The sequence below is a fragment of the Ochotona curzoniae genome, unplaced genomic scaffold (assembly GCF_017591425.1).
Source record: "Ochotona curzoniae isolate NIBS_2020 unplaced genomic scaffold, NIBS_Ocur_1.0 scaffold_2453, whole genome shotgun sequence".
Taxonomy (NCBI): domain Eukaryota; kingdom Metazoa; phylum Chordata; class Mammalia; order Lagomorpha; family Ochotonidae; genus Ochotona; species Ochotona curzoniae.
In genome coordinates, this window is record NW_024467094.1 from 15504870 (window position 1) to 15530709 (window position 25840).

A 25840-nucleotide genomic window follows, 5' to 3' on the forward strand; every position below is an offset into this window, starting at 1 on the left:
GCGGAGCTGCCAGGATTAGAACCGGCACCCATATGAGATTCTGGCACATTCAAGGCTAGGACTTCAGCCACTAAGCCACCACGCTGGGCCTAATTGTTTTATATATAATCTTGAAGTAATTTGATACTCCACATATCACCAGTATTTTTTCTTTCTCACTACTCTTTTCTTTTCCACGTCATCAGTGATAATTATCTGATGTTGTCGATATCTTTCTCTATGCTGAAACCAATGAAAATTCCAGCAACGACATATACATCCAGTCAGCTGACAAGTCACCTTCCTCTTTTCTAGTTCTACTGATACAACCCAACTTTCAGCCATAAAAACCACTCTAAACATCATTCCTCAACACTCAGAAAACTGCTACAGCTAGCACTGTCGTGTAACAGTTAAAGCTGCCACTTAAAGCAACAGCATGCCATGTGGGAGCCAGATCCACATCCTGGCGGCTCCTTGCTTATGGCCTGGGAAAGCACAGGAGGACGGCCCTAGTCCTTGGGCCCCTGCAATCTGCATAGGAGACCCAGAGGAAGTTCCTGGATCCTGGCTTCAGATCAGCTTGGCTTCAGCCTTTGCAACTGTTTGGGAAGTGAACCAGTGGATGGAAGATCTCTCTTCATGAACTCTGTATTTCAGATAAAGAAAATAAATCTTTATTTAAAAAAAGAGAAAACTTCTCTACTTCTCTACCTCTGTGCTCCAGGAAACCACATCTCCTTCCTGTCCGCTTTGCTGGAATAACTAGAAGGAAACTTGAGGAGCAGCGTCCCCAAGACCAGTGGCTAGACCTGCAGCTCTGTGTGCAGTACAGCAACCCACGCCTGTGGATTCCCTGCCCAGTGGCTCAGGGTTGCCTTCTACACGACCTGTCTCAGCTCCCACGTCACGGCAACTCTGGCCTCCTGACCGCAGCTCGCAGGCCGGCCAGCACAGCCTCCTGACCATACAGCCGTTACATTCCAGCCTCTCTGGAGCCTGCACTTCTTAGCTGCATTTCTCAAGTTCACCTCTTCCTGCCAGGTACAACCTGGACCTCATCAGCTGTGACACTGACGCAGGAGGACAGCAGGAGTATGGGGACGCAGGGTCTGGAGTTGCCCCCTGGGGGAGGACCAGGGGAGGGGTCACTTTCTGCAGCCTTCCCTCTGGAGGCTCTGCTCTGTTCACACACCTTGTGGCATCCTAAAAAAAAATCCAACCGGCCCAGGGCGACAGCCTACTGGCTAAATCCTTGCCTTACATGCACCTGAACCCCATATGGGTGCCAGTTCACGTCCCTACTTCCCATCCAGCTCCTTGCTTGTGGCCTGGGAAAGCAGTCGAGGACGGCCCAAAGCCTTGGGACCCTGCACCCGCGTGGGAGACCTGGAAGAGGCTCCTGGCTGCTGACTTCAGATTGGTTCAGCTCTGACAGTTGCAACCACTTGGGGAGTGAACCAGCAGATGGAAGATCTTTCTCACTGCCTTGCCTTATCTCTGTCAATCTGCCTTTTTAAAAAAATTAAAAAAAAAAATAATAAAGAACAAAGAGGTTACTCCCATTTCAGATCCAAAGCCTTTGCTTGATTCAGCTTGGGTAAGGACAGGCAGCAAGCCATGTGTTAGTCCTGCAAGGAGGCGCAGGCCCCCAGCACGGGATCATGGACCCACCAAGGCCTGACCCAGCCCTGCTCCACTCACTCACGCTTGCGAGGCTGAGCAGGGAGCGCACCAGTGGGCCACGTGTGCATTTAGGTCTCTATTCTGCCACTCATTGTGCGATCCCAAGTCATTTTCCAGCATTTGGACACAGCAGGCTACGTTGCCATCTGCAGTGCCAGCCTCCCGCAGGAGCGCCAATTCGTGACACGGTTGCCCCTCTTCAACCCAGCTCCCGATAACACGCTTGGGAAAGCAGTGGAAGATCGCCCACGTGCTTGGGCCCCGCCACCCGCCTGGGGGCCTCCGATGGAGTTCCAGGCTCCCGAGTTCAGCCTGACCCAGCCCTGACTGTTGCAGCCATTTGGGGAGTGAAGCAATGATTAGGCCTGTCTCTTCTCTCTGTAACACTGCCTTAAAGTAAACAAAACGTATCCTTTTTTAAGATTTCATTATTTTTATTAGAAAGGCAGGTATACAAAGAGGAGGAGAGTCAGAGAGGAAGGTCATCTATCCGTTGACTCACCCTTCAAGTGGCCGCAACAGCTGGAGCTGAGCTGATCCGAAGCCAGGAGACAGAAGGCTCTTCCAGGTCTCTCACGCAGGTGCAAGGTCCCAAGGCTTTGGGCTGTCCTCGACTGCTTCCCCAGGCCACAGGCAGGGAGCTGGATAGGAAGCGGGGCCTCCAGGATCAGAACTAGTGTCCAAATGGGATCCCAGGACATGCAAGGCAAGGACTTTTGCCACTAGGCTACCGTGCCAGGACCCAACAAAACATATCTTTAACAAACAAGAGTCTTGCCTTCCTTACCCCTAGGTAAAAATCAGAAAGGAACTGGTGTAGTGTTTATGGCTGCTTGGGACACTCACATTCCACACAGGAGTGCCAAGTCTTGGCTCTACTTTCAACTGGAGCTTCTCAGTAGCGCACACCCTAAGAGGGCCTCTCAAGGAGCTGGGTCCCTTCCACACCATGTGGGAGACCCATCTGGATCCCTGGCTCCTGGCTGGCCCAGACCCAGCTGCCGCAAGCTTTTGGGGATTGAACCACTCGAGAGATGACCATTCTCTCTGTGTGTCTAATAAAATCAAAATAAATCTTTAAAACGAACAAATAAATACGGCAAAGAAATCTGAGATGCATGCAAAAATAAAAGTGACTTCATATATATTCTCCTAAGGGTCAAATGAAAAACACTGAGTTAATGTGTTGATTAATAAGGGTTACATATCAGCTGGCTATGCTAATTTCCCATTTACTTTTCCAGCCTACAGGAAGCCCTTGTTTCCTAAGCAAACGTCCGGTGTTCCCATCAACGGGTACAGAGAGCCACGAAGTTGCCAAGCCTCCAGGAGCCCGACCCTGGGTGCACCGAGCCAGAGCTGCAGAAGCCACACCGATCCTTCTGCGGGACCTCAACCTTCCAAGCTGGGCAGCAAGGCCTGGCTCCCAGGAATCTCAGCGAAAAGGGGTACAAAAATGGAGACAGGGCGTATTCATCTTTTTCCTACTTTTATTTATAAACACACAAGAACACAGCTCCTCCTGGCACAAACACAAATGCTCCCACATTCCAAAGAATTCGTTAAAAAAACAGCAGCAGCAGCAACAACAACAACAGAACCGGTAGAGGGGAGAGGAGAGATGGGGTAACTTATCTCGCACCAGTCTGTGCAGCGGTGACGCAGAGCCCGCCGGCAGAGTCGTCTCGGACCCGGCTCCTCACCTCAGAGGCGGCTCCGGCTCAGTCTTCGGCATCGTCGAACTGTCCCGTCTCGAAGACCATCTTGGAGTAATGGGGGATGAGCGGCGGTGGGTGGTGCCAGCTGGGGTCGTAGATCATGTCTCCGCGTGGCGCGCAGCACACCCAGGGCTTGACCTCCTGAGAGATGCTCCCCTGGATGTCATCAGCATCTGCAAAGGACGACACTGATGGGGGAAGACAGGAAGCAAGACAAAAGGGGCACACGCGGGCAGAGGGGCAGCTCACGGAGCCTAGCAGTGCACACACCAGCTCCCAGGTCTGCTGTCTCCCAGCACACAGGCTGGGTGTGAGGCCCAGCTCTGGCTCCATTCCAGCTTCCTGCTGAGGTATGCCCTGTAAGGTGGCATTGCATTCCTGCCACCCACATGGGAGACCTGGACCAAATTCCCAGGCTCTCAGCCCTGACCAGGGGAACCAATGGATCCAATGAACGGGCGCGCTCACCCTCGCGCTCGCGCGCACACATACACGCACACATACACACACACACACCAGCACATGCAGTCCTCCTTTCCCCAGGCTCTGTCGACATGTCCCTCCTGTGCTACCCAGACAAGGGGAGGCAGAAGTAGCCCACCCAGCGCTTCCATCCACAGCAGCTCAGGCCAAGCAAAGGTTTCTGAAGAGAGTGACGCCGTTTCCACGCTCAAGCAAAGAGACACTCCATGCACTCAGATGCGAACCTAGCACACGCCCTGCCCCCCAACATACAAGAGCAGCTGTCACAGAGATTCCTCAGCTGTGTCAGGTGTCAGGCTAGGCACGCCGATACTACCCCTCTTCCCGACTGTCAGTCTTTTGGGGGCTGTCAGTGAGGAGGGGCTGAGAGGCCCCCCTACAGGACCCCAGAAACCTACCATATGGATTCCCTTGTTCGGCTTTCAACTCCAGGTCCCAGTCTTCATTAAACAGCTCGGCAGGTTGCTCCGTGCGCCAAGAGCGTGTTCCTTCTGGCACCTCCCAGGTGCTCGGCTCCCCGTCAGACTCCTCCTCATCCCCAACCAAGCCTTCCTCTTCAGAATGCGTGTCCTCGCCATGGGCAGGAATGTCGTGAGTGACATTCTGGGCTCCGCTGGCTAAAAGCAACAGAAGGCAGAAGGTGGCGGCGAAGCAACCTGACCAACCAGACAGGGCCGCTCCCGGCTGACTGCCGAGCGGGCGCTCCCTTGCTGTCCCCTTCTGCCCTGCTGAGCAGGGCTCACCGCTCCTCTTCCGTGTTCCGTCTAACCCAAGGCCCAGAATGGTGAGGCCTTATGATGCACCCATACTGCCAGTGGATTAACACCAAGTGCCTGGCCTGGCCCTTGAACTCACAGGGAAGACCACAAGCAAACCGCTGGCTACAGTCCACCCAGTTCTGACCATTGTAGCCATTTGGGGGAGTAGATCTCTCCAACTCTGCCTTTGAAATAAAATTAAAAAAAAAAATCCCAGTTCTACCAATCACTAAAACATGTAAACTAAGCCCAAATGTCCTTAACTTGTCCCTCGATAACTCAAACACAGAATAACTATATAACCCAGCAAATGCACTCTAAAGGAAGTGAGAACAGGGATTCCAACCAAAGCACACATGCCGAAGCACCACCATTCCACAGCCCTCACAATGTGGACCTGACACGACGGCCACCAAAGGACATCCACGGGACACTCAGCCACACACAGGAACACGGCATGAACACACACGGCAAATCAGATGGGCCGCGAAAACACCACGTCGGGTGAAAGAACCCAGACACGAAAGACAACGAGGGCAGGATTCCATTTAAAGGCAACTCAGAGACAGGAGGCAGCACTGTGCTGAGCAGGGGCCTAGGAAGTGGGGAGAGAAGACCGGCTGCTTCGTGGACACAGGGTTTCCCTCTGGGGTGAGGAATACCACCCGGAACTAACAGCACAGCGGTGCCCTGGGCCAACTCCATAAAGCCTGCTTTTGTACTAACCGCTCCGTCTCGGGTTCCACATCTGTCAGATGGAGACAGGGACGCTGAGACACCACCTGGGACACAGCTGTTCAGGGGGTCTCCGCTCCCGGGACTGACCGTGCCAGCACCGGTTTGATCCAGACCAGCATGCTTCAGCAGAACTTGCTGTCATGGCAACAAGCCAGTGCCAGCCTAGCCCTCTGCCACCTGCCAGCGTTACTGAGAGGCCCAATACCAAATGCCCTTTGCACTTCCTCACAACTGAAATTTCCAAAGCACTGGGGCCAGCGGCAGCCACCCTGGACAGCGGGGTTCTAGACCCTCTGCCCAGGCCCGAGAACCACCCTAGGACACAGGTATCCTTAGTGTCATTTTAAAAGCCACAACCCTCAAGTCCAAGGGATCTCTGATTCAAGGCTTGAATTAACGAGTTCTGTCTGGTTCCCATGCTCTGACCTGTTACTGTTCTGAGCTATTTCTCACTTGATGGATGAATTTGCATGTAAGCCAACTTCACCATTACTCGAAAGGCAGCTTGCGCAGGGCTCTGAAATGAAAGCATTGTTAAAATGCTGGCCTTAGAGCCCGATGCAATAGCCTATTGGCTGAAGTCCTCGCCTTGAACACACCGGGATCCCATATGGGCGCTGTTCTAATCCCAGTGGTCCTGCTTTCTATCCAGCTCCCTGTCTATAGCCTAGGAAAGTAGTTGAGGACGGCCCAAAGTCTTGGGATTGTGCACCCACGTGGGATACCCGGAAGAAGCTCCCAGCTCCTGCTTCAGATCAGCTCAGCTCCGGCCATCGCAACCACCGGGGAGTGAACCAGCAGATGGAAGATCTTCCTTTCTGTCTCTGCTTCTCTCTGCAAATCTGACTTTCCAATAAATAAATCTTAAAAGACACACACACACTGGACTTAGGAATAAGGCAAGGAACTCAGCAGCAAAGAACTGGTAAGAAAGAAAAAGGAGCTGGTGCTATGGTATTATGAGTTAAGCCACAGCCTGCAAGGCCAACAGCCCCTACGTGTACTGATCTGAATCTGGGCTGCTCTACTTCCAAAACTGCTAATGCACCTGAGAAAGCAGAAGATGTCCCAAGCACTTGGCACCCTGCACACTGCGGGAGACCCACAAGAGACTCCTGGCCTCAGTCTGGCTCAGTGCTTGCCATTGAGGCCATTCGGGAAGTCAACCAGCAAATGCAAAGCCTCTCTCTGTAACTCTGCCTTTCAAACAAAATAAATTTTTTGTCAAAAAGAAGAAAGGAGCATCCTGGGGGATCCCAGTACCCGCCCAGTCTCTGCCGTCTACTTGCCCAGTCGGTCAGCCGTCGTCTCAGCCTCTCTCTCCTGACCACAGTGGTCAGCCATGGCGAAGGCAGCCTGTAGGAAGAAGAAACCATCAGCAGGACCTCGGGCATCGGAGGTCGGCTAGCCTCATACGAAGCCACCACCTCTCGGCCCCCAGGCCGCCCTGCCACACCCTCCTTCACCACGCAGGGCTGGGATCCTTCAACCTGCACTCCTGCCTTCCCCCTGCAAGGCTGGGAGGAGGAGGCCCTTGCTAACCCTACAGGCATGGCCTCAGCATCCTTGTGCCACTGCAGCGCCTTCCTGCAGCAGGCCAGGGATCCAGGTGACAGCTGTGGCAGACACCTGCCAAGGACAGTGTCATCACGGGGCTCTCTTCTCAGAGCTCGGGAGCCCAGGAGCTCTTCAACACCAGGGGCAGCAGCATCTCCTCCTCCAGGGTTGGAATGTCAACTCTGCAGAAGCCTGGCAGCTGTTTCCCTGCCTCGGCTGCCTCCAAAGGCCATTTCATCTGCTCAGTTACATAGTATCTCCTCCCTCTCCCTCTCCCTCTCCCTCTCCCCCTCCCTCTCCCTCTCTCTCTCTCTCTCGCACTGCACCTGGGGGGACCCAAGCTGCTCTCCTTCCCCTGCAACGGGCAGCACACAGAGGAAGTTCTAATCCAGCCGCTCCCTACAGCCAACCAGCCTCTCAGCCTCCAGCACTCACAGGGCCCCTCAGGAAACCCTATTTCCCCCAAGACCTCTAATCATCCCAAGGAACTCAAGCCAGGACTTCCACCCCAGCTGTGCCACGCAGAGGATGATCTCAGCCACACGGCTTTGATCACCCCCTGAGGACTGGAAGAACAGTCGTTCCACCGCCCTTCCACCACATCCAAGACTCGTGCCTGCAGAACTGCACAACGACTTGAATTGAGGTGCCCCTTCTCTTCCTCTAAGTATCAACTGCCCTTGGCCTCTGTTCCAATCTCCATTCTCCCCAGCCTTGCCCAGGTGTAACGGTTTGATTCCACCTGCTGTGATAACTGCTGTTCAAGGTTGTACCCACACACTCCGCCCAGGCCAAGCTCACAGGGTTGATCAACCGCCTGCTCAGGGGCTCCCGCAGCCCTCCACTGGCCAGCACCAAAGTAGCCGTGACGTTCACACCTTCCCCCCACTCTGCTGCCCGAGCTCCAAGCCATTTATTAATTTGCCCCACATTCCGCCAGCCTCTCACCTGCGAGAGCCAATGCACAATGCTGCCTGCCCGCCCTGAATTACCTCCAGCCTACAAGCACGGCCACGGGGCCCTCATCTCTGCTTAAGACCCACCCTTCAGGTCCCCGCACCTCATTCACCAGACCCAAGCACGATGCTCTCATGCGCTGCAGACAGCCCTAACCCAGGAGCTTCCACATCTCTTCCAAGCAGCCTGACCGTGAACACCGGCAGGCCAGGAGCTGGCCGCACACCTGAAAACAAGTTTCTAGAAACCCAGCGTCAAACCCGGCCTCCGGGTTTCGGTTAACAAGACAGCACATGTGACATCATTCAGCTGTGGATAGCCAGGGACCCTGAAGGCGAAGCCCCTCTCCTCGCAGCCCCTCACCTGGCCCCGGCCCAGGTCCCCAGCAGCGGGGCCCAGTTCTCGGTCCCCACCATCACCTCCCATTTAGCAGGTACGCAGCTGCGCCCGACACAGCCTCGGACAGTCCGCCGCGCCCACCCACGCCCTCCGGCTTCCCCGCCCAGCAGCCCCTCGGCCGGCCGTTTCTAGCTCCAGCGCGCGAGCCCAAACGGTGCTCCGCGCTCGAGACGCGCCCCGCGAGGCGCAGCCGGAGCTTCGCGCCCCGCGAGCGGTCCCGCCCCATGAGCTCCGCAACTTCCCGCACCGGGGCTCGGGGGCCGAGGGGCGGGCTGCAGGTGGTGGCGGCGCTCACCTCCCGGCTGCAGGGCGCCTGCAGCGCGCTCGACAACGGCGGGCCCCGAGGCAGCTCCGGGGCGCCCGGCGCGCGGGCCCCGGCGGCCTGAGGGTCCATGCCGAGTGGCCCGGGGCACGGCGCGCTGGATGCGGCGCGGCCACGTGATGCGCCAGCCTGGCTGCCAGCCCGAGGATACGCCGCGGAGGGGCCAATCAGCCCGGGTGCTCCCGGCCGCGGAGGCGGGACACCGGGTCACGAGGACGCCGGGGGCGGAGCGCGGCCACCACACAGCCCCCCGTCTCGCCGGCGTGGAACCCAGCCAAGGTGGAGTACCGCTTCTAGCTGCCCGCGAGACGATCTGACTGAGCACGGCTGTGTGCTCAGCTCCAAGACTCCATCTCCCGTTAGAACCTGAGGACCCGAGCAGCCCAGCCAGCGTCTAGAAGCCCAGCCTTCAAAACTTTGAATGCAGCTGACGCTCTGGCCACGTCCCACCCCTTTTTCTCTTAAAAGTTTTCTATGGAATTCAGTATGGAATTGGACTCTGGCAACCCAGCAGCCAGTGATGCCCCAGCTCTAGCTTCTGGTACATTCAGACCCGAGCTCTGATCCTTCCACCAGCTAGAGGTGTGATCTGCCTTCCCCTGGGCCCCCTTTCGCCTCTAAGGACCTGCAGCGGCGCTGCCAAGCAGCAGGGCCTGAGCCGGACATCACCTGACTGGACAGACGGCCTTCACTGCCTTCCACCAACTCCAGGAGTTATGATCCTGTGCTAACATTAAGGGTCAAAAAAGCCAGGATGCGATTCCTTGCTCTCCAGAAAACCTCTCAGGACACCACAGTGCCGCAAAAAGCTGACATTAACAGTCAACGCTTGGGCCAGAAACCTCCTCCAAATGGGATTCTCCTCGGTAATTTATTTGAAAGGCAGTGATGACGGGAGGAAAGGGAGAGGAGAAAGAAAACCTTCCATGTGCCCAGATGCGAACGGCAGCCAGGGCAGGAGCCAGGAAGCCAGCCATCAAGGTCTTCACCTTGGGTGGCAAGGACCCCAGAACTGGCGCCACCACCTGCTGCTCCCAGGGCAGACGCTCCAGTGTGAGAGGTGGGTGTCCAGTCCGCGGTTTGACCCACTCGACCACAAAGCTGACCCCAGGGATGTGCTCAGTTCTGCTGCCCCATGAGGCAGTTTACCCAAATCTGTCTGGCCTCCATTTAGCACTGCCCAAGGCTCCCACTTAATGACAAAAAAGCAGCTTTATAATCCATGCCGTGCAATATGCCATGCGTGTGGCTGTGGTGCACTTGAAATGGGGTCAGTGTGAATGAGAAGCTGATTTAATCTTAATGTAAAATTTGCTGTGACAATGCCATGTAAATGACCTAGGCTGGGTGTGCTTCCCTGACATATTTTAACAGTGAGCGTCTGGAGTGTTTCCTTCTCATGACTTAACAGGAAAATAGGTGCCTCTTATTCTAAAACAAATGACATGGTGCTAGCACGGTAGCATAGCAGGTAAAGCTGCCATATGTGATGCCAGCATGCTTCAGTTTCCCCCTGATGTGTCTGAAAAAGCAGTGGAAGATGGACCAAGTGCTTGTGCACCAGCCACCGCATGGGAACAAGAGATAAAACTCCTGGCTTCAGTCTGGCCAAGCTCTGGTTGTTGCGGCCATCTGGAAGGTGACCTGGGGGAAAGAAACTCAATCTCCTTTTTTTTCAATAAACATATTAAGTGACATGTAAATACTTGGAATGTAAAAGTTAAAAAAAATGTCAAGACTGATATTGGCACCAGCACTATGGCAGGGCATGTTAGCTGCCCTCTGTGACACCGGCATCCCATTTGGGTGCCAGTATGAGACCAACCAGCTGCACTTCTGATCCAGCTCCCTGCTAATGCTCCTGGGAGAGAAGTGGAACATAGACCAAATGCTTATGCCATGCCTGTGTAAGACCCTCCTGGCACAGCTTTGACTGCAGCGGCCATTTGAGAAGCAAATCAACACATCGAAGATCTCTCTATAATTCTCCCTTTCAAAAAAAAGTGTCTAATAATCCAACAATTTAAGGTAATAAAGGAAACCTCTTAAGTCAGGAGAGTAGCCACGAGCATGATGGTTCAACTGGTTAATCCTCCACCACCAACCACAGGATCCCATACGGGTGCTGGGTCATGTGCTGGCGGCCCACTTGCCATCCAGCTCCCTGCCTGTGGCCTGGGAAAACAGCCCAGTACGGCCCAGAGCTTTGGGACCCTGCACCCGCGTGGGAGACCAGGAAGAAGCTCCTGGCTTCGGATCAGCTCAGCTCTGGGCATTGAAGGAGTGAACCAGTGGAGAGATCTTTATCTCAGTCTTTCTGTAAACTTCTTTCCAACAAAAATAAAAGTTTAAAAACAAATCTCGGAATGAAAAAAGGCGAATGCTGGAAAACTTAAATGCTTGGGAGGACAATAGGGTTTGTCCTCTGCACGATGGGCTTCCAAAAATATTGAAAATTGAGAGGAAGCACACACACACACAACTTGAAGCTACTATTTACAACAAATCACAAGCAAGCAAAATATTTTTAATATATAAAATCTTATAAAATAGGAAGAAAAAATTAATAAGTCTATGAATGTGAATAGACACACAAAAAGCACACTGATTTGATCCATATTATAAACAATGCCATATCGGGCCCGGCAGCATGCCTAGTGGCTGAAGTCCTTGCCTTGAATACGCCAGGATACCATATGGGCGCTGGTTCTAATCCCGGCAGCTCCACTTTCCATCCAGCTCCCTGCTTGTGGTCTGGGAAAGCAGTCAAGGATGGCCCAAAGCTTTGGGACCCTGCACCCGTGTGGGAGATCTGGAGGAGGTTCCTGGCTCCTGGCTCCAGACCAGCACAGCACCAGCTGCTGCAGTCACTTGGGAAGTGAATCATCGGATGGAAGATTTTCCTCTCTCTCCTCCTCTATGTATATCTGACTTGGTAATAAAAAAAATAAATAAATAAATCAGACCTATGGTAGGTCTGATTTCAACAAATAATCATGAAACCAGCAGTTCTCTTTTCTGGAATCAAAAACAAATACATAAAAACTTAAAACATGTCTCAAGATCATCCTGTCTGCCACTGTGAACATGTTACAGGCAGATTCACAATGCAGTCTGCCCAGGGAGTTTCAAGTATGACATCACAAAACTGGCTGTGACATCATCACTAATGGCCAGCCTGGTGCATGGCGTGCTTAGCTACAAACAACTCTGCAGACTCCCCCTGCAACATTTTCATGGCCCGCCAATAGATCTGTCCACAGTTCTCAGGTCTGCCAAGAGGGTGCTTCAATTCCTCCTTGATGTAATCCATCCAAAGATCTTTAAAAAATGAAAAGAAAAAAAAAATTATTGTATATGTAGACAGCTTTCAAGACTTAAGAAAAAGTTACTTAAGAACAGCACATGATTTCTAAGAAAGTTCCCTTCTTGCCATTATCTTCTTTGAATCATATCAAACGGCAACTCTCCTGAAACTTCCTTATACTACGGCCCAGCAAAGGCTTGCTTATTGTTTTATTTTTTTTATAAATATTTATTTATTTTTTTATTGGAAAGTCAGATTTAGACAGAAGAGACAAAGATCTTCTGTCTGATAGTTCACTCCCCAAGTGGCCACCACAGCGAGAGCTGAATCAATCCAAAGCCAGAGCTTCTTCTGGGTCTCCCATGCGGGTGCAGGGTCCAAAGGCTTTGGGCCATGCTCTACTGTTCTCCCAGGCCACAAGCAGGGAGCTGGAAGGAAAGTGGAGCAGCTGGGACATGAATCAACACACACATGGGATCTCAGCACATGCAAGGCAGGAATTTCCACTGAGCCACTGCATTGTGCCAGGCCCAGAAGGTTTGCTTTTTAGAAAGAAAACCCTCACAGCAATGCTAACATCCTATGTCACTCAATTAACTTAAAAATCCTAAATTCTGGACCTGGCACAGTAGCATAGTGGCTAAAAGTCCTCATCTTGCATGTGCCAGGATCCCATACAGGTGCCAGTAAATGTAGAGATGGCCCAAAGCCTTGGGACCCTGCACCTGCGTGGGAGACCCGGAAGAAGTTCCTGGCTCCTAGCTTCAAATCAGCACAGCAACGGCCATTGTGGTCACTTAGGGAGTGAATCATCGGACAGAAGATCCTCCTCTCTCTTCTCCTCCCTGTATGTCTGGCTTTGCAATAAAAATAAATAAAATCTTAAAGAAAAAAGAAAATCCTAAATTTTTACATGGAGAATTCTACTGAGTTTTCTCTCAAGGTGAAATCAACCTCAAAGAATTCATCATAACCTTATTGCTTATTTAAATTTTCAAAGATAGCAAAAAATGACACTTTTTCTAATTCATTTGGCTAGGAAAGGTTTCCTGAAAAGTCAGTGGAAACTAATGTATTTTTCAACATTCACTTAAGGACCATCCATGCAGGCATTTGGTAATTCATAAATAAAACTCTCAGGCTGCACACCCATCCCCCAAAGCATGCTGTGCAATTTCTACACATAAGGGCAACCCATGGACATCCAAGGAGAGCAAATGCCAAGTAGCATCCCAAATTTACCTCAGGTTTAACTCCTGCTCCTTTTGGTTCTGATCTGAATCATTAATTCTTTCCTTAAAAATATAGTTTTTCTATAATCCATGCACCCCTGGGCCTGTGACCTTGAAATTATAAGCCAAACTCTGGTATGTATGTACTTATGCAAAATGCAAGAATGGAAACAGGAGAAAGTTTAGGAAAAAAAACCTGTGTTAACCATACTGCACATGAACTCATGTATATATCCCAAGTTTACTTACCAGAATCTGTAGATCCAAACTCTCTCAAAGCTCTCTCATAAAACTCTCTTAAATTTGCCATCTTGCAGGATTCCTAACAAGAATAATCAGACAATCTTGCTCAAAAACCAACTTATAATGTCGGAAATTCATTTCAACCATTTCATCAGCTAGTATCAATTAGGTATTTGACAGGGAAAACCAAAGATGAACATAGCCTGGCTCTCAACTTATTCAGAATAAAGCCAAATACACAACGATTATAAATGTCAAACATAAAAACGCTTTGTTCTGATAACACGAAGAAAAAAAATCTCATGAATTCTCAGTGGGAGAACATGAGTAGGACAGTTTCTAAAAGCCACAAGGAACAAGCAGGAGTCAGATTAACAAATAAATGAGGCATGGCCATGCATGCCTCTCAACTATGTAAACATCATAAAAAACAAAACATATTATTAAGACAAATTAATTCTTAGAAATGGACAAATAGATGAGGGAGAAGGTTCTACTCTATGATAACGGGCTTCTTCTGAGTCCCAGGCGCTGACGTGCACTGGTGTACGCCTACAAGTTACACGCCCTCCAGCAAGCGTGGAGAATCCTCGGGCCTTGGGCATTTCCTCATCCGTACAACAGAGATCACGCCCCCAGCATCCTGTGGTCTTCCCACTCACCAGGCATCACACGGAGTGCCTGCCAAGGAGCCTAGCAGCAGCACCTCACAGCCTGGCAGGCAGGGCTGCTGCGAACAACAGACACTGGAGTTCTCCAGGCTCCAGAGCCCTGCCCGCACCTCTCCCACCCCTATTCCTAATCCAACTCTGCAACCAGGGGACCAGAAATGTCTAGTTTTACGAAAGCCTTCTCAGTAATAAAACATTGCCATAGATAACCAGTACTCCATTTCCACAGAAAATAAACACTTAATACACAACACTCACTTGCTCCTTTTCAAACTGGATCATTTTCCTGAAAAAATCAACTGAAAATGGACGGTTTTCCTGTAAACTGAGAGAGAAAGGGCAATTATGACCATGTCAGAAAACCCCAACGCTCAACATTATGTGATAAATAGAAATTTGCCACACACTGGTCACTCCCCAAACAGCTGAAACAGCTGGGGCTGGGCCAGGCAAGCCAGGAGCCAGATACAAGTGTAAGAACATGACAACACTCCCTTCCTCCCTCCCACCTCACTCACTGATCACTTCTTTAAGATGTTTGGTGGGGGGCCCAGTGGCATGGCCTAGCGGCTAAAAGTCCTCGCCTTGAACGTGCCAGGATCCCATATGGGCGCCGGTTCTAATCCCGGCGGCCCTGCTTCCCTTCCAGCTCCCTGCCTGTGGCCCGGGAAAGCAGTCGAGGACGGCCCAAAGCCTTGGGACCCTGCACTCATGTGGGAGACCCGGAAGAGGTTCCTGGTTCCCAGCTTTAGATCGGCATAGTACTGGCCATTGCGCTTACTTGAGGAGTGAATCACCAGACAGAAGACCTTCCTCTCTCTCTCCTCTTCTCTGTATATCTAACTTCATAATGAAAAATAAATAACTCTTTAAAAAAAAAAAAAGACGCTTGGTGGGGCCCAGCACAATAGTGTAATGGTTAAGGTCCTCATCTTGAACGCGCCAGGATCCCATACAGGCGCCGGTTCTAACCCTGGCAGCCCTGCTTCCCATCCAGCTCCCTGCTTGTGGCCTGGGAAAGCAGTCGAGGACAGCCGAAAGCCTTGGGACCCTGAACCTGTGTGGAGACCTGGAAGGAAGTTCCTGGCTCCTGGCTTTGGATTGACACAGCAGCAGCTGTTGCAGTTTACTTGGGGAGTGAATCATCGGACGGATGATCTCCCTCTCTATCTCTCTTCCTCTCTGTTATATCCGCCTTTCCAATAAAATAAATAAATCTTAAAAAAAAAAAAAAAAACGACGTTTAGTGGAGGACAATAATTCTGTATTTAGGACTATATTCTACTAAATCAGTTTCTAGTATGAACTTTTCCAATCACAAATCTAATTTCCAACAGTAGAAATGTGCAGAAATGTTCACAAAGCCAGAGTAACCAAGGCACATCTCTAAGGCAGCAGCAGGGCAGGTGTCTGACCTGGTGCTAAGATGCTAGACAACAATACCAACTTCCCACACCACAGTAACAGGTCTGGTGTCCAGTTCCAGCGCCTAACTCTAACTTTTTACTAACAAAGACCTAAGGTGGCAGCAGTGAGGGTTCAGGTCTCTGAGTTCCTAGCCTTGAAGACCTGGACTGAATTCCTAGCTCAAATACCAGCTCATTCTCTTTGGCTCCCTCTTCATCTGCCTAAATTTTAAGTAAAATCCTAAAATACATACATAATATAAATCATACAGCTGTTTTTAATATACATGTATGAAGAAGCTTTACTAAAGATGGGAAAGACCAGTCTACTTTTCAATAAACTTGCAGTTACAGTATAAGCTCAATTACATAAAAAATAAATGTGGGGGTCAGCATTAAGCTGTTACCTGCAATGTTGTTATCCCATATGAGTACCGATTCAAATCCCAGCTGCTCCCCTTCAATCCAGCTTTATGCTAATGTGCATAGGAAAGCAGCAGCAGATGGCCCAAGTGCTTTGGTCCCCGGCTCCACATGGGAGACCTGGATGGATCTCCTGGCACCTGGCTCCCATCTGGCCCAACTCTAGCCACAGTCATCTTAGGAATCAAGCAGTAGTTGGAAGATACCTCCCTCTTTCAGACACACACTACCTTTCAAATAAAGAATTTTTTTAATTAAAATGATACATCAACAATGGTTTTTATCTTGATGATAGGATTACAATGAGTTGTGAATGCCCCCCCCAGCCGTATGAACAGTATGAACTACTGTTACTGTTCAAGAAAAGAGAAAGAAAAAGCACTACTTTCTGAAAAACCTCCCATGGATTCTTTGCTCAGATACAATTTGTGACCCCTGAACCCAGTGCAATAGCTTAGCGGCAATACCTTACCTTGAACATGCTGGGATACCATTTGGGTGCCAGTCCTTATCCCGGCAACCCCACTTCCCATCCAGCTCCCTGATTGTGGCCTGGGAAAGCAGTCAAGGATGGCCCAAAGCCTTGGGACCCTGCATCTACATGGGAGACCAGAAGAAGTTCCTGGCTCCTGGCTTTGGACTGGCTCAGCTCCTGCTGTTGCAGCCACTTGGGGAGTGAACCATCGGACAAAGATCTTTCTGTCTCTCCTCCTTTTTGTATATCTATCTACTTTTCCAATAAAAATAAATAAATCTTAAAACACACACGCACACACACACACACACACAATTTGTGATTTGTGACCCTTAAAATCTGGGGACTAGGAGTTGAATGTGGGTTGGATACACTGGCAGCAGCTAAGAACACCTATGATTACCTTTTAAACACAGCTCTGGCCTTCTTGTAGCCGCCACTTCGATAAGCCCAATCTAGGTACTTCTCCTTTAGAGGTACCGAGTCAGGACCCATGACAGCTGAGACAGCTTTCTACAATTCAAAAGAAAAAAGAAATCAAGTATGTGAGGAAATCTACAGCTATTAGGACAAAACACCGCAGGCCGCTCAACGGGGCTGCAGGAGTACACGCCATTAATACAACCCAAAAGTTAGACAGCCAATGAACCCCTACGTACTCCCCACACCACTAGCCAGGGAACCTGACAAAGCCAGTACCTTAAAGACTGCTTCAGTGTCCTCTTGGCTTTTGGCACCTTCACTCCACTCTGCCCAAGATACCCACAACGGGACACAGGCCTGTTCACAAAAACAAAAAATTTTAACATAAAGAAAGAAAAGCTGAATGCTAAACTCTGAAAACCAACCTCTCTCTTGGAAAGTTCCTGTAAGATAAATCAACCTGTAAAATACTGATTCACTCCCAGTCTACCCACACCATGAAAGAATGTCCACTGTGCTGCAGGAATGGCCTGCCAGAGCACAGCAGCCCTCTGAGACTTGGCCACCACTGCAGGACCCTCCTACTAAAGGCAGCTCCCTGCCGCCGGGCACTCCTGCCTGGAATTATCACAGACCAGCTTTGTACTAACTCAGCAACCAAGAGACCACAGCAAAGCAGCTCGGGTCCCTCCCATGACCCACAACAAAAGGAAGAACTAACCTCAGCTGAGATATCTGTTACTCAAGTATAACACACAGGGGAAGCAGGAGAAGATATTTTTCTTCCCACTTCACGTTCTGGATTTTATCTTTCCTACTAAAATATTCACTGCAAGTTTTAAGGTTTAGCTTTGCAAACTTCAAGGGTTGGTATCGTGGCACAGTGAATTGGGCCAACACATACAAAGTTGGCATCCCATATGAATAGCAGTTCAAGTCCTGAATGCTCCACTTCTGATCCAGCTCCTTCCTAATACACCTGGGAAACAACTGAAAACGGTTCAAGTGCTTGGGCCCCTGTCACCCATGGAGAGACCCAGATGGAACTTTAGGCTTCTGGCTTCAGCTCCACCCACCCAGTCCTGGCTGTTGTGGTCATCTGGCCATCTGTGGAAATTAACCAGCAGACAGAAATCAGGAGACAGAGCTGGCTATTCCACTTCCAATCAAGCTCCCTACTTATGGTCTGGGACAGCAGGGAATAGCAGGCTAGCCAAGGTCATGGGGCCCCACATCCATGTGGAAGACCTGGAGGAAGTTCCTGGTGAGCCACATAGAATAGCCACAAAGACCAACTCACTGACCTGGGGTTTCAGATGCAGAAAGGCTTCTTCAACAAGCTCGGCCACAGCAGGGTTCTCCGAGTCGATCAGCACCTGTAGCCTCATCTGCCACATGGTCCCAGAGTCCTTCAACAATTCCGTCCCGGCTACTGCTACTTCCAGTGCTTCCCTGAACAACTTACGGTGCAACAACAACTCAATCTAGGTAAGACAAAGGATTAGCAAAAAATTAACTGCTAACTCTAAACTATTACATCAATGGGAACAAACACAAGTCATCTACAAATCTAAGAGAATCATTTCAACATTTCCACTAAACCTTTTCCCTCAGTGAACAATCTAGAATCCCTGTTCTCATGCACAGGGCCCATGAAAACCAGGGAAGGGGCACCAACACTGTGGCACACCACAGTAAGCCACAATGTCCACTAGAATGCTGGGCTGAGCCCTGGCCACTCTACTTCCCATCCAGCTCCCTGCTAAGTGTCTGGGGAAAGCAGCAAAGGACGACCCAAGCGCTGGAGCCCCTGCTATCCATGTGAGAGACTGGGATGGGTCAACAAATGAAGATCATTCCGTCTCTCCTCTCTGTAAATCTGACTTTCCAATAAAAATAAATACATCTTTAAAAAAAAATCCAAACTATTTCAGCAGGGGTAGGTGGTGGTATTGAAAGTGATTTCAATTTTGTGAAAACTGTGAAAAAGCAAGTGAGTCGTAGTAAATAATCAGCATGTTTATTACAGACTGATATATGCCATGACAGATGAAGAACCACTGCCCCAGAAGTAGCACTTAGAATCAGTGACGAGAAAGAACTCCCATAAAGGAAGCATTTCAGCTAAGATCAAGGAGGAACAGGCACTGCCACGGCAAGTAGAGACTGCCCCCTTCCCCACTAGCAAAGCAGACGTTTCTCTCAACAAGCAGGGGTCAGAGACAGAAGATTAATGACATCTCGGATGCAGAAAACAATTTAAGTTCAGAATGGCTACAGAGGGGATGCTGAAGACCTGGAAGGTGAGATGGGAAATCCAGCTGGGGCCAGTTGCAGCATGGGAGCAGCTTTATCCAAAGGTCAGTGGGACACAACAGTGCCATCTGACAATTTTAAAAGACCAGCTGTGAAGAACCTGGAAAAAGTATGGGTATAGATTCAGCACAGTTCTGAAGTTGGTTTATCAGCATCTTGATGGACTCGACCTGAAAGCCAAGTGAGCAAATGGGTGCTGAGGTGACAGGATAAGGAAAGGCAGCTCCACAGACGAGCTTGGGATGCTTGAAATGGGTACACATCTGAATGGCAGAACATGACACTGTAAGGAGAGCAGGACTTCCAGGGAACACGCATTGATCTTAACCTACAGGAGCAACAAATTCACCAGCTCTGAGGAAAATAGACAAGACGATCCAGACTGCGATTTTCCCAGACAGACCACAACAGGACCAACGTCTTGGTCCTTATCTCATAGTCTTGACATAATAATATAATAGCTACTTCAATATAGTAATGTGTATCATGTGGACATGCATAAAAATGAATGAGTGTTAATGCAAAACAAGGACAATACAGAATGGAATGCAAAATAAAAAGATAATAATTGTAATTGTGTGAAAATTATTTGAATCAAGAGGCTGGAGAAAATAAAACATACTCAACAAATAAAAGGTGGATGTTTTGGCAAACAAGCTAAGCTGCCATACAGGACGCCAGCATCCCGTATCAGGATCCTTTTGGTTTAAGAACCAGCTACTCTACCATTCCAATCCAGTCTACTGCTGACATGTGAAAGCAGAAGCCTCAATCCCTGTCTGCCAACCGGGAGACCTGGATGGGGCCCTGGCCTCTGGCTTTCATCTGGCCTAGCCTAGCTGCTCTGCTCCAGGGATCTGCGGAACGCACCAGCAGATGGAAGATCTGTCTCCACCTCTCCTTGTCCCTCTACCTTTCAAATAAATAAACCTTTAAATAAATACACACACACACAGGTTCCTATCCTTTCCTCAATGAGGGTATTTAAATGAATTAACACGTTCACATGTATTCCCTCAACAACACTGGAAGTTAACAAGAGCAAAAATCATTATTGCTACTTCATTTTTTATTTCTTTTTAAAGATTTACCTTATTTATTTGAAAAGTTTTCTTAGAGAAACAGCAAGATCTTCCATCTACTGGTTCACTCCCCAAATAGCTACATCAGCCATGGCTGCAGCAAGCCAAGGCCAGGAGCTTCCTCTAGGTCTCCTACACGGATGCAGAGGCCAATGCTTTCCCACGTCACAGGAGAGAGCCGGATTGGAAAGGGTGCAGCCGGGACTCAAGCAGACACCTATATGGGGAAACGGCACCAGCAGAGGCTTTACCTGCTAACCCACTGCACCAGCCCCTGTTCCACTTCCAATTCAGCTCCCTGGCACCATGCCACGGAAAGCAGAGGATGCTGACCTCTGCACCCATGTGGGAGACCTGGAAGAAATCCTTGCTGCTGCATGGCCATTTGCAGAGTGAACCAGCAGAGGGAAAACCCTTCTATTTCTCCCTCTCTTTCTCAAATAAATAAAATAAAGCTTAGAGTAACAGTAATAATATTCTTCCCTTTACTAGTACAGGTGTCACGTTAGCCACGCACTGAGTACTGACAGTCAAACATAAACATCCTCTACACACCCATCTCCTGAATGGGCCTCACCACAGGAAGAATACACTTACCACAACAGGCATACTAACACAAAGCAGCTAGAACACAGCACCTGTCACCAGCACTGACCATGTTCCCACGTCCTTACCCACTGCTTGTACTGGGATTCTGACAGCAGCTTGAGTCCATGTGCCGTCCTGAAGGCAGCCATGGTTCTTTCCAGCCTCTGCAATCAGAAAAACCCTTCAGTTCATTACAAGGACACCAACAAGGGCCGCTGATCTCCAACACAAACAAATACAGTTTTGTGTATTTCTGAGAGTTCAGGAGGCAACTGAGTTACTTTCACAGGTGCTTTCACAAGTCAGACATATAGATACAATCTAGTGAGCAGAGAGCCCCTTCTGTCTAGAGGCCTGGAGACCCTACAAGCAGGAATCAAACCCAGACCTTCAAAATGACAGACACCAAAGGACAGAGTGGCTAAGCAGTAAACAAGAGAGTACACTTGCAGAAACTGCCCCAGACCTCAAGAGAGCTGTACTTCTGCCCCTGCTTCACAGGAGAGTCACCTGCTAGTAAGTCACTATGACCATGTGACTTAAGTCCTACCTTCTCTCGGAGAAACACACTGCTTGTCTTCTTAGAAAATCTTTCCAAGCAAAAGTTGATATAACATTTCCACATGGCCTCTGGAAAAGTGAGGGTTCATCGTGATCAGAACAATTCAATAATCACTGTACAGCTTTTCTGCCACAGGCAGTTTGTACAAAATAAGAACTATGACTTGATAAAGAAGAGCAGGGCAGACCGTGTCTGGAATCTTGAATTCAGACTGTTGGTGCCGCAGACAGAGATCAAACTCTGTGGTGGAGGTGCACGGGTGAGGGTCCACAGCTGGGCAACAGTCCAAGGCCGCAGAAGTGTGTGCCTGAGACAGTCACATGCTGACTTCTGTACCCGGCCATGCTGCTCGCTGATCACCAAGCAATGGCTGGCAATATATCAAAGCATGTGCCACATCATGTCCTATTATCTGACTCTCCAACCAGAACAATGAAAGAATGAGGCAGCCAGCCACCTAGGCCCACCCGGTCCTCACAGACGGGCTTCTCTCCGGACACCTGCTTTTGTGAGCTTTATCTCAGGTCCGTCTCAATTGTACATCATCTACATCACATCCTGCTCACCACAGTATTCTCTTCAGAAAGAAAACTTCTATGAAGGAGTTAAGAAATCAAACAGAAATTTCACTCTAATCACATTGAAACACTTCAAACATTAGGGACAAAATTACCAAAAGATAAATATGAAAATCAAAAGCTTTATTTGGGTTCTATATGCTGTGGATTTTATTTTCCACTATTAGCAATTTTTTAAAATGAAATATCTTGTTTTTAAGATGTATTTATTTTTATTTGAAAGGCAGATTTGCAGAGAGAAAAAAATCTTCAATTAGTTGCTTCACTCTCCAAATTGCTGACACGGCCAGAGCCGGCTGGTCCAAAGCCAAGAGCCAGGAGTTTCCTCGAAGTTTCCCACATGGGTGCAAGGGTCCAAGTACCTGGGTCATCTTTTTGTTTTCCCAGACATATCAGCAGGAAGCTAGATGGGACTGGAGCAGCCAGGACTTGAACCAGTGCCCACATAGGACACGGGCACCACAGCCAGAGGCTTAACAAACACCACAGCACCCCAAAATGAAATTTCCATCAAAAAGATAGTTAAACAGATCAAAAGAATAACCCTCCATCTTGCATGCAGGCATCCCATGTGGGAGCTGGTTTGTGACCCAGCTGCTCCGCCTCTGATCCAGCTCCCGGCTTAAGGCTTGGGAAAACAGTGGAGGATAAGCCAGGTTTTATTCTACTTTGTTTTAAGATTTTTTTTTTTTTTATTGGAAAGGCAGATGTACAGAGAGGAGATAGACAGAAAGATCCTGGGTCCACTGGTTCACTCTCCAAGTACCCGCAATGGCTGAGACTGAGCCAATCCAAAGCCAGGAGCCAGAAGCTTCTTCTGGTCTCCCACAGGCTTTGGGCTGTCCTCTACTCCTTTCCCAGGCCACAAGCAGGGAGCTGGAAGAAAAGTAGAGTAGCTGGGACATGAACAGGTCCTCATATGAGATCCCAGGAGATGCAAGGCGAGGATTTAGCCTATTATGCCTAGCCCAGCCCAAGTTTTTAGGACCCTGCACCCACATGGGAGTCTTGAAGGAAGCTTCTGGCTCCTAACTTCAGATCAAGTCAACTCCAGCCACTAGAAAGTGAGCCAGCAAATGGCAAATATGTTTCTGGCTCTCCTCTCTGCAAATCTTTCCTCTGTCAGGATGTAGTCCCTGCAGGTGAGCACAAAAACCAAGTCTGGGAGCATCCTAGGCTAGGCCAGTTCATAACACCCACCGGCAGATCTGAGAACCAGGACATAGTTTAAGACAGGCCAGGTCGGGCCACAACATCTGCCAGTTCACATTAGACTGGGGGCTGGCTGGGCTAGGCTGCAATATCCACAAGCACGAGCTGGAACTGGCACAAACCTGGAAGGGCCAGGCCCTAGCACCCATAGGCAAATGCTGAAGTAAGGCAGGCCAGGCCAGACTGGGCCACAGCACCCACCAGTACTTGTGAGACCTGGGTGTAGGGGTGCAAACCTGATAGAGGGCTTCCCAGCTAAGCCACTGCTCCCGCTGATAAGCATGAGAACTGGGATTGGAGGTAGATCAGGCCAAGCAGGGTTAAAACACCCATTGGCCTGCATACGAGATGTATTAGGAGTTAGGATGGACTAATCGGTACCCACTGGTGCTAGCATGAGCCAGAGTAAATGCAGGCTGGTTTGGCTTTGCTGCAGCACCAGCTGGCAAGTACTGGGTCTGGGGGCAAACCCTGTCAAGCTAGACTGCAGAACCACTTGGAAAGTGCCAGGAATAGGAGTAGGTCCAGTAGAGAAGCTGTGGGTACCTTTCTGATGGTACAACTCCTACTGGTGAGCATAAGAACCAGGACTAGGGGCGGGTCTCGCCAGACAAGCGAGACACCTGCCAGCATGAGTACAGGCTGAATAATGGGATCATTTGGGTTCAGCTAAGCTCTAATGCCCATTGATGTATTTGAGAGCTGAATGGGATGTAAGACAGACTGAACCAGTCTACTGTATGTACTGGCAAGCACAAGAACCAGGGCTGGGGGTAGGTCTGGTGGGGGTTACTGGAGGTAACTAGGCTAGGCTACAGTTTCCACTGGTATACATGAGGGTCAAATGTGTAGTGGACTGGGTTGGGCTGGGCCATAGTTTCCAGTAGTTTGCAAAATAGATGGGGCTGGAGACAGAATTGCATGTGTCATAACTGGGCATCCTTAGTGGCTAAGATGGAGCAGTGGTCTGCATGCCCAGACGCACATGGAGGATATGGCATTCCACTGGGGTCTGCAGAGAAAATTTAGTACCAAAGCAGATGAAGGAGGGCAGAACAAACTGGACAACTACCCCAGCTAACCATTTACAGCAAATATCTAGGCGAATGGAGAACTCTAAGTTGGACTGTCAGCCAATAGACCTTGGAAGGATTTCCTCATGCTCGGAGCGGCAAGATCGGCAACATTTCAGAACTATCAGACCACTCAAGCAAAACCCTCAGAGCACTCCCCATCGGGGCTCTGAGATGGCATCAGGTGGCCATTTCCCATCCCCAGGTACTGAGGTGGGTAGGAGGCTGGGTATGGCCCCCTCCCTGTCTCCTCCCTTCCCCCAGACACAGAAGGAAGAAAAAGAAAATGAAGAAACAATGGTTTCACCCAATTCGCCCTGACCCTCTCTCACTCTGATCAACTATGTAAACATCATTAAAAAAAAAAAAAAAAGACAGTGAACAAGTAATAAAAGCCAATGTTGCAGCACAGTAGTTTAAACTGCCACCATGTCAGAGCGTGGACACCTGGAAGGCAGTAGATGATGGCTCCAGTACCTGGGCCCGACGATGCAATGCAGCACTCCAAGGTGGGAGCTGAAGGCTTCTGATGCCAGCCTGGCCCATCCTAAGCAGCTTGGCCACTCAGCGAGCAAAGAGATAGACAGACAATCTCTGTCTTTCCCTTACTGTCAGTCTTTCAAATAAATCTTTTAAAAATAGTAAAAAAGTCTTCTGCATAATTTCCCAAATAAATATGGTTATTACTGAGGAAGGTTCCAGAAGCGCCAACATTCACCATCACAGGAAGAACAAGGCACACAACGCAGGCACACACAAAGCACTGCACTACACGAAGATTCCTAACAGATCTGGGAAATGCCCAGGGAAGCTTCGGGTCACGCTCATGGGCTATTCCTCTGCCCCACACCATGGCCACAGCTCACCTGTAGGCAGCGTCTTCACAGCCTCCTCGTAGACTGCACTGCACCTGTCTTCCCTCTGGCCCATCTCTGCAGCTTTGGCTGACTTCGCTGTGGGCTGTTCTTCTCCTGGCTTTGACTCAATCTCTAATTCCCGTCGCGCTACATAATCCCAAGTCAGTGGGTCATCTGTGTGCAGTGTCTGAAGGCTGAAAAATAATGTATTGACATCTATGAGAAAGACATAACTTGCAATATCAGAAGAGAGTCCCACACAGGACACCCTCATAAAAACTGCATTTTCCAATATGCTGTCCTACATAAATTTAGTCAGTGGAGACAGGTTTGGCATAGCAGTTTAAGACACCAATTGAGAAGCCCGCATCCCATATGCCAATTTCCAGGTTCAGGTCCAGGCTCCACTCCCAAATCAGCTTTGTACTGACGCACTCTTTGAGAGGCAGCCACTGATTAGCTTCCTGCCTTCCCCATGAAAAACCTGGAATTCAGTTCCAAGCTTCTGGTTCCATTCTGACCCAGTCCCAGTTGATGCAAGCGATTCGGGACTGAACCAGCAGATGACGGCTCATTCTGTCTCTCCAATACGTAATTTTAAAAAAACTAATCAACTAAATCTAGTCAACAGAACCAAGTTGTCACACAATTAATGAGTCCCAGAAAGTTTCAGGCATCATTCATAAATGTTAACTTTCAAGCCAGCTCTCAAAATCATGCCAGCAGTTCACCATGACAATACAACCCTCAATGAGCCCCAGATAAGCTTATTCACTCAATTTGCTGTAACAGGGA

At 49.5% G+C, this 25840-nt stretch overlaps 2 protein-coding genes across 3 annotated transcripts in view; both read right to left on the reverse strand.

The window, feature by feature from the left end:
* Positions 1-3143: 3143 nt before the first annotated feature.
* COPRS (coordinator of PRMT5 and differentiation stimulator) lies at positions 3144-8669 on the reverse strand. Of its 2 annotated transcripts, none has more exons than XM_041000617.1 (4): positions 8571-8669; positions 6648-6718; positions 4265-4479; positions 3144-3556 (listed from the first exon to the last, which is right to left on the reverse strand). In XM_041000617.1, the coding sequence occupies exons 1-4, from the start codon at positions 8667-8669 to the stop codon at positions 3387-3389; spliced, it is 555 nt and encodes a 184-aa protein (XP_040856551.1). In that variant the 3' UTR covers positions 3144-3386. The 2 variants fall into 2 exon arrangements, with proteins under 2 accessions (XP_040856551.1, XP_040856552.1); XM_041000618.1 differs by lacking the exon at positions 8571-8669 and adding an exon at positions 8240-8512.
* A 2884-nt stretch (positions 8670-11553) lies between these two features.
* Positions 11554-25840, reverse strand: part of UTP6 (UTP6 small subunit processome component) — a 34363-nt gene continuing 20076 nt past the window's right edge. Inside the window, exons 11-19 of the mRNA XM_041000971.1 lie at positions 25055-25239; positions 21314-21393; positions 20850-20927; positions 18082-18261; positions 17054-17134; positions 16758-16867; positions 14309-14375; positions 13386-13458; positions 11554-11918 (exon numbers count right to left, since the gene is read on the reverse strand). Of these exons, the coding sequence (XP_040856905.1) occupies positions 11764-11918; positions 13386-13458; positions 14309-14375; positions 16758-16867; positions 17054-17134; positions 18082-18261; positions 20850-20927; positions 21314-21393; positions 25055-25239 (1009 nt within the window). The 3' untranslated portion in view covers positions 11554-11763. The remainder of the gene's footprint in view (positions 11919-13385; positions 13459-14308; positions 14376-16757; positions 16868-17053; positions 17135-18081; positions 18262-20849; positions 20928-21313; positions 21394-25054; positions 25240-25840) is intronic.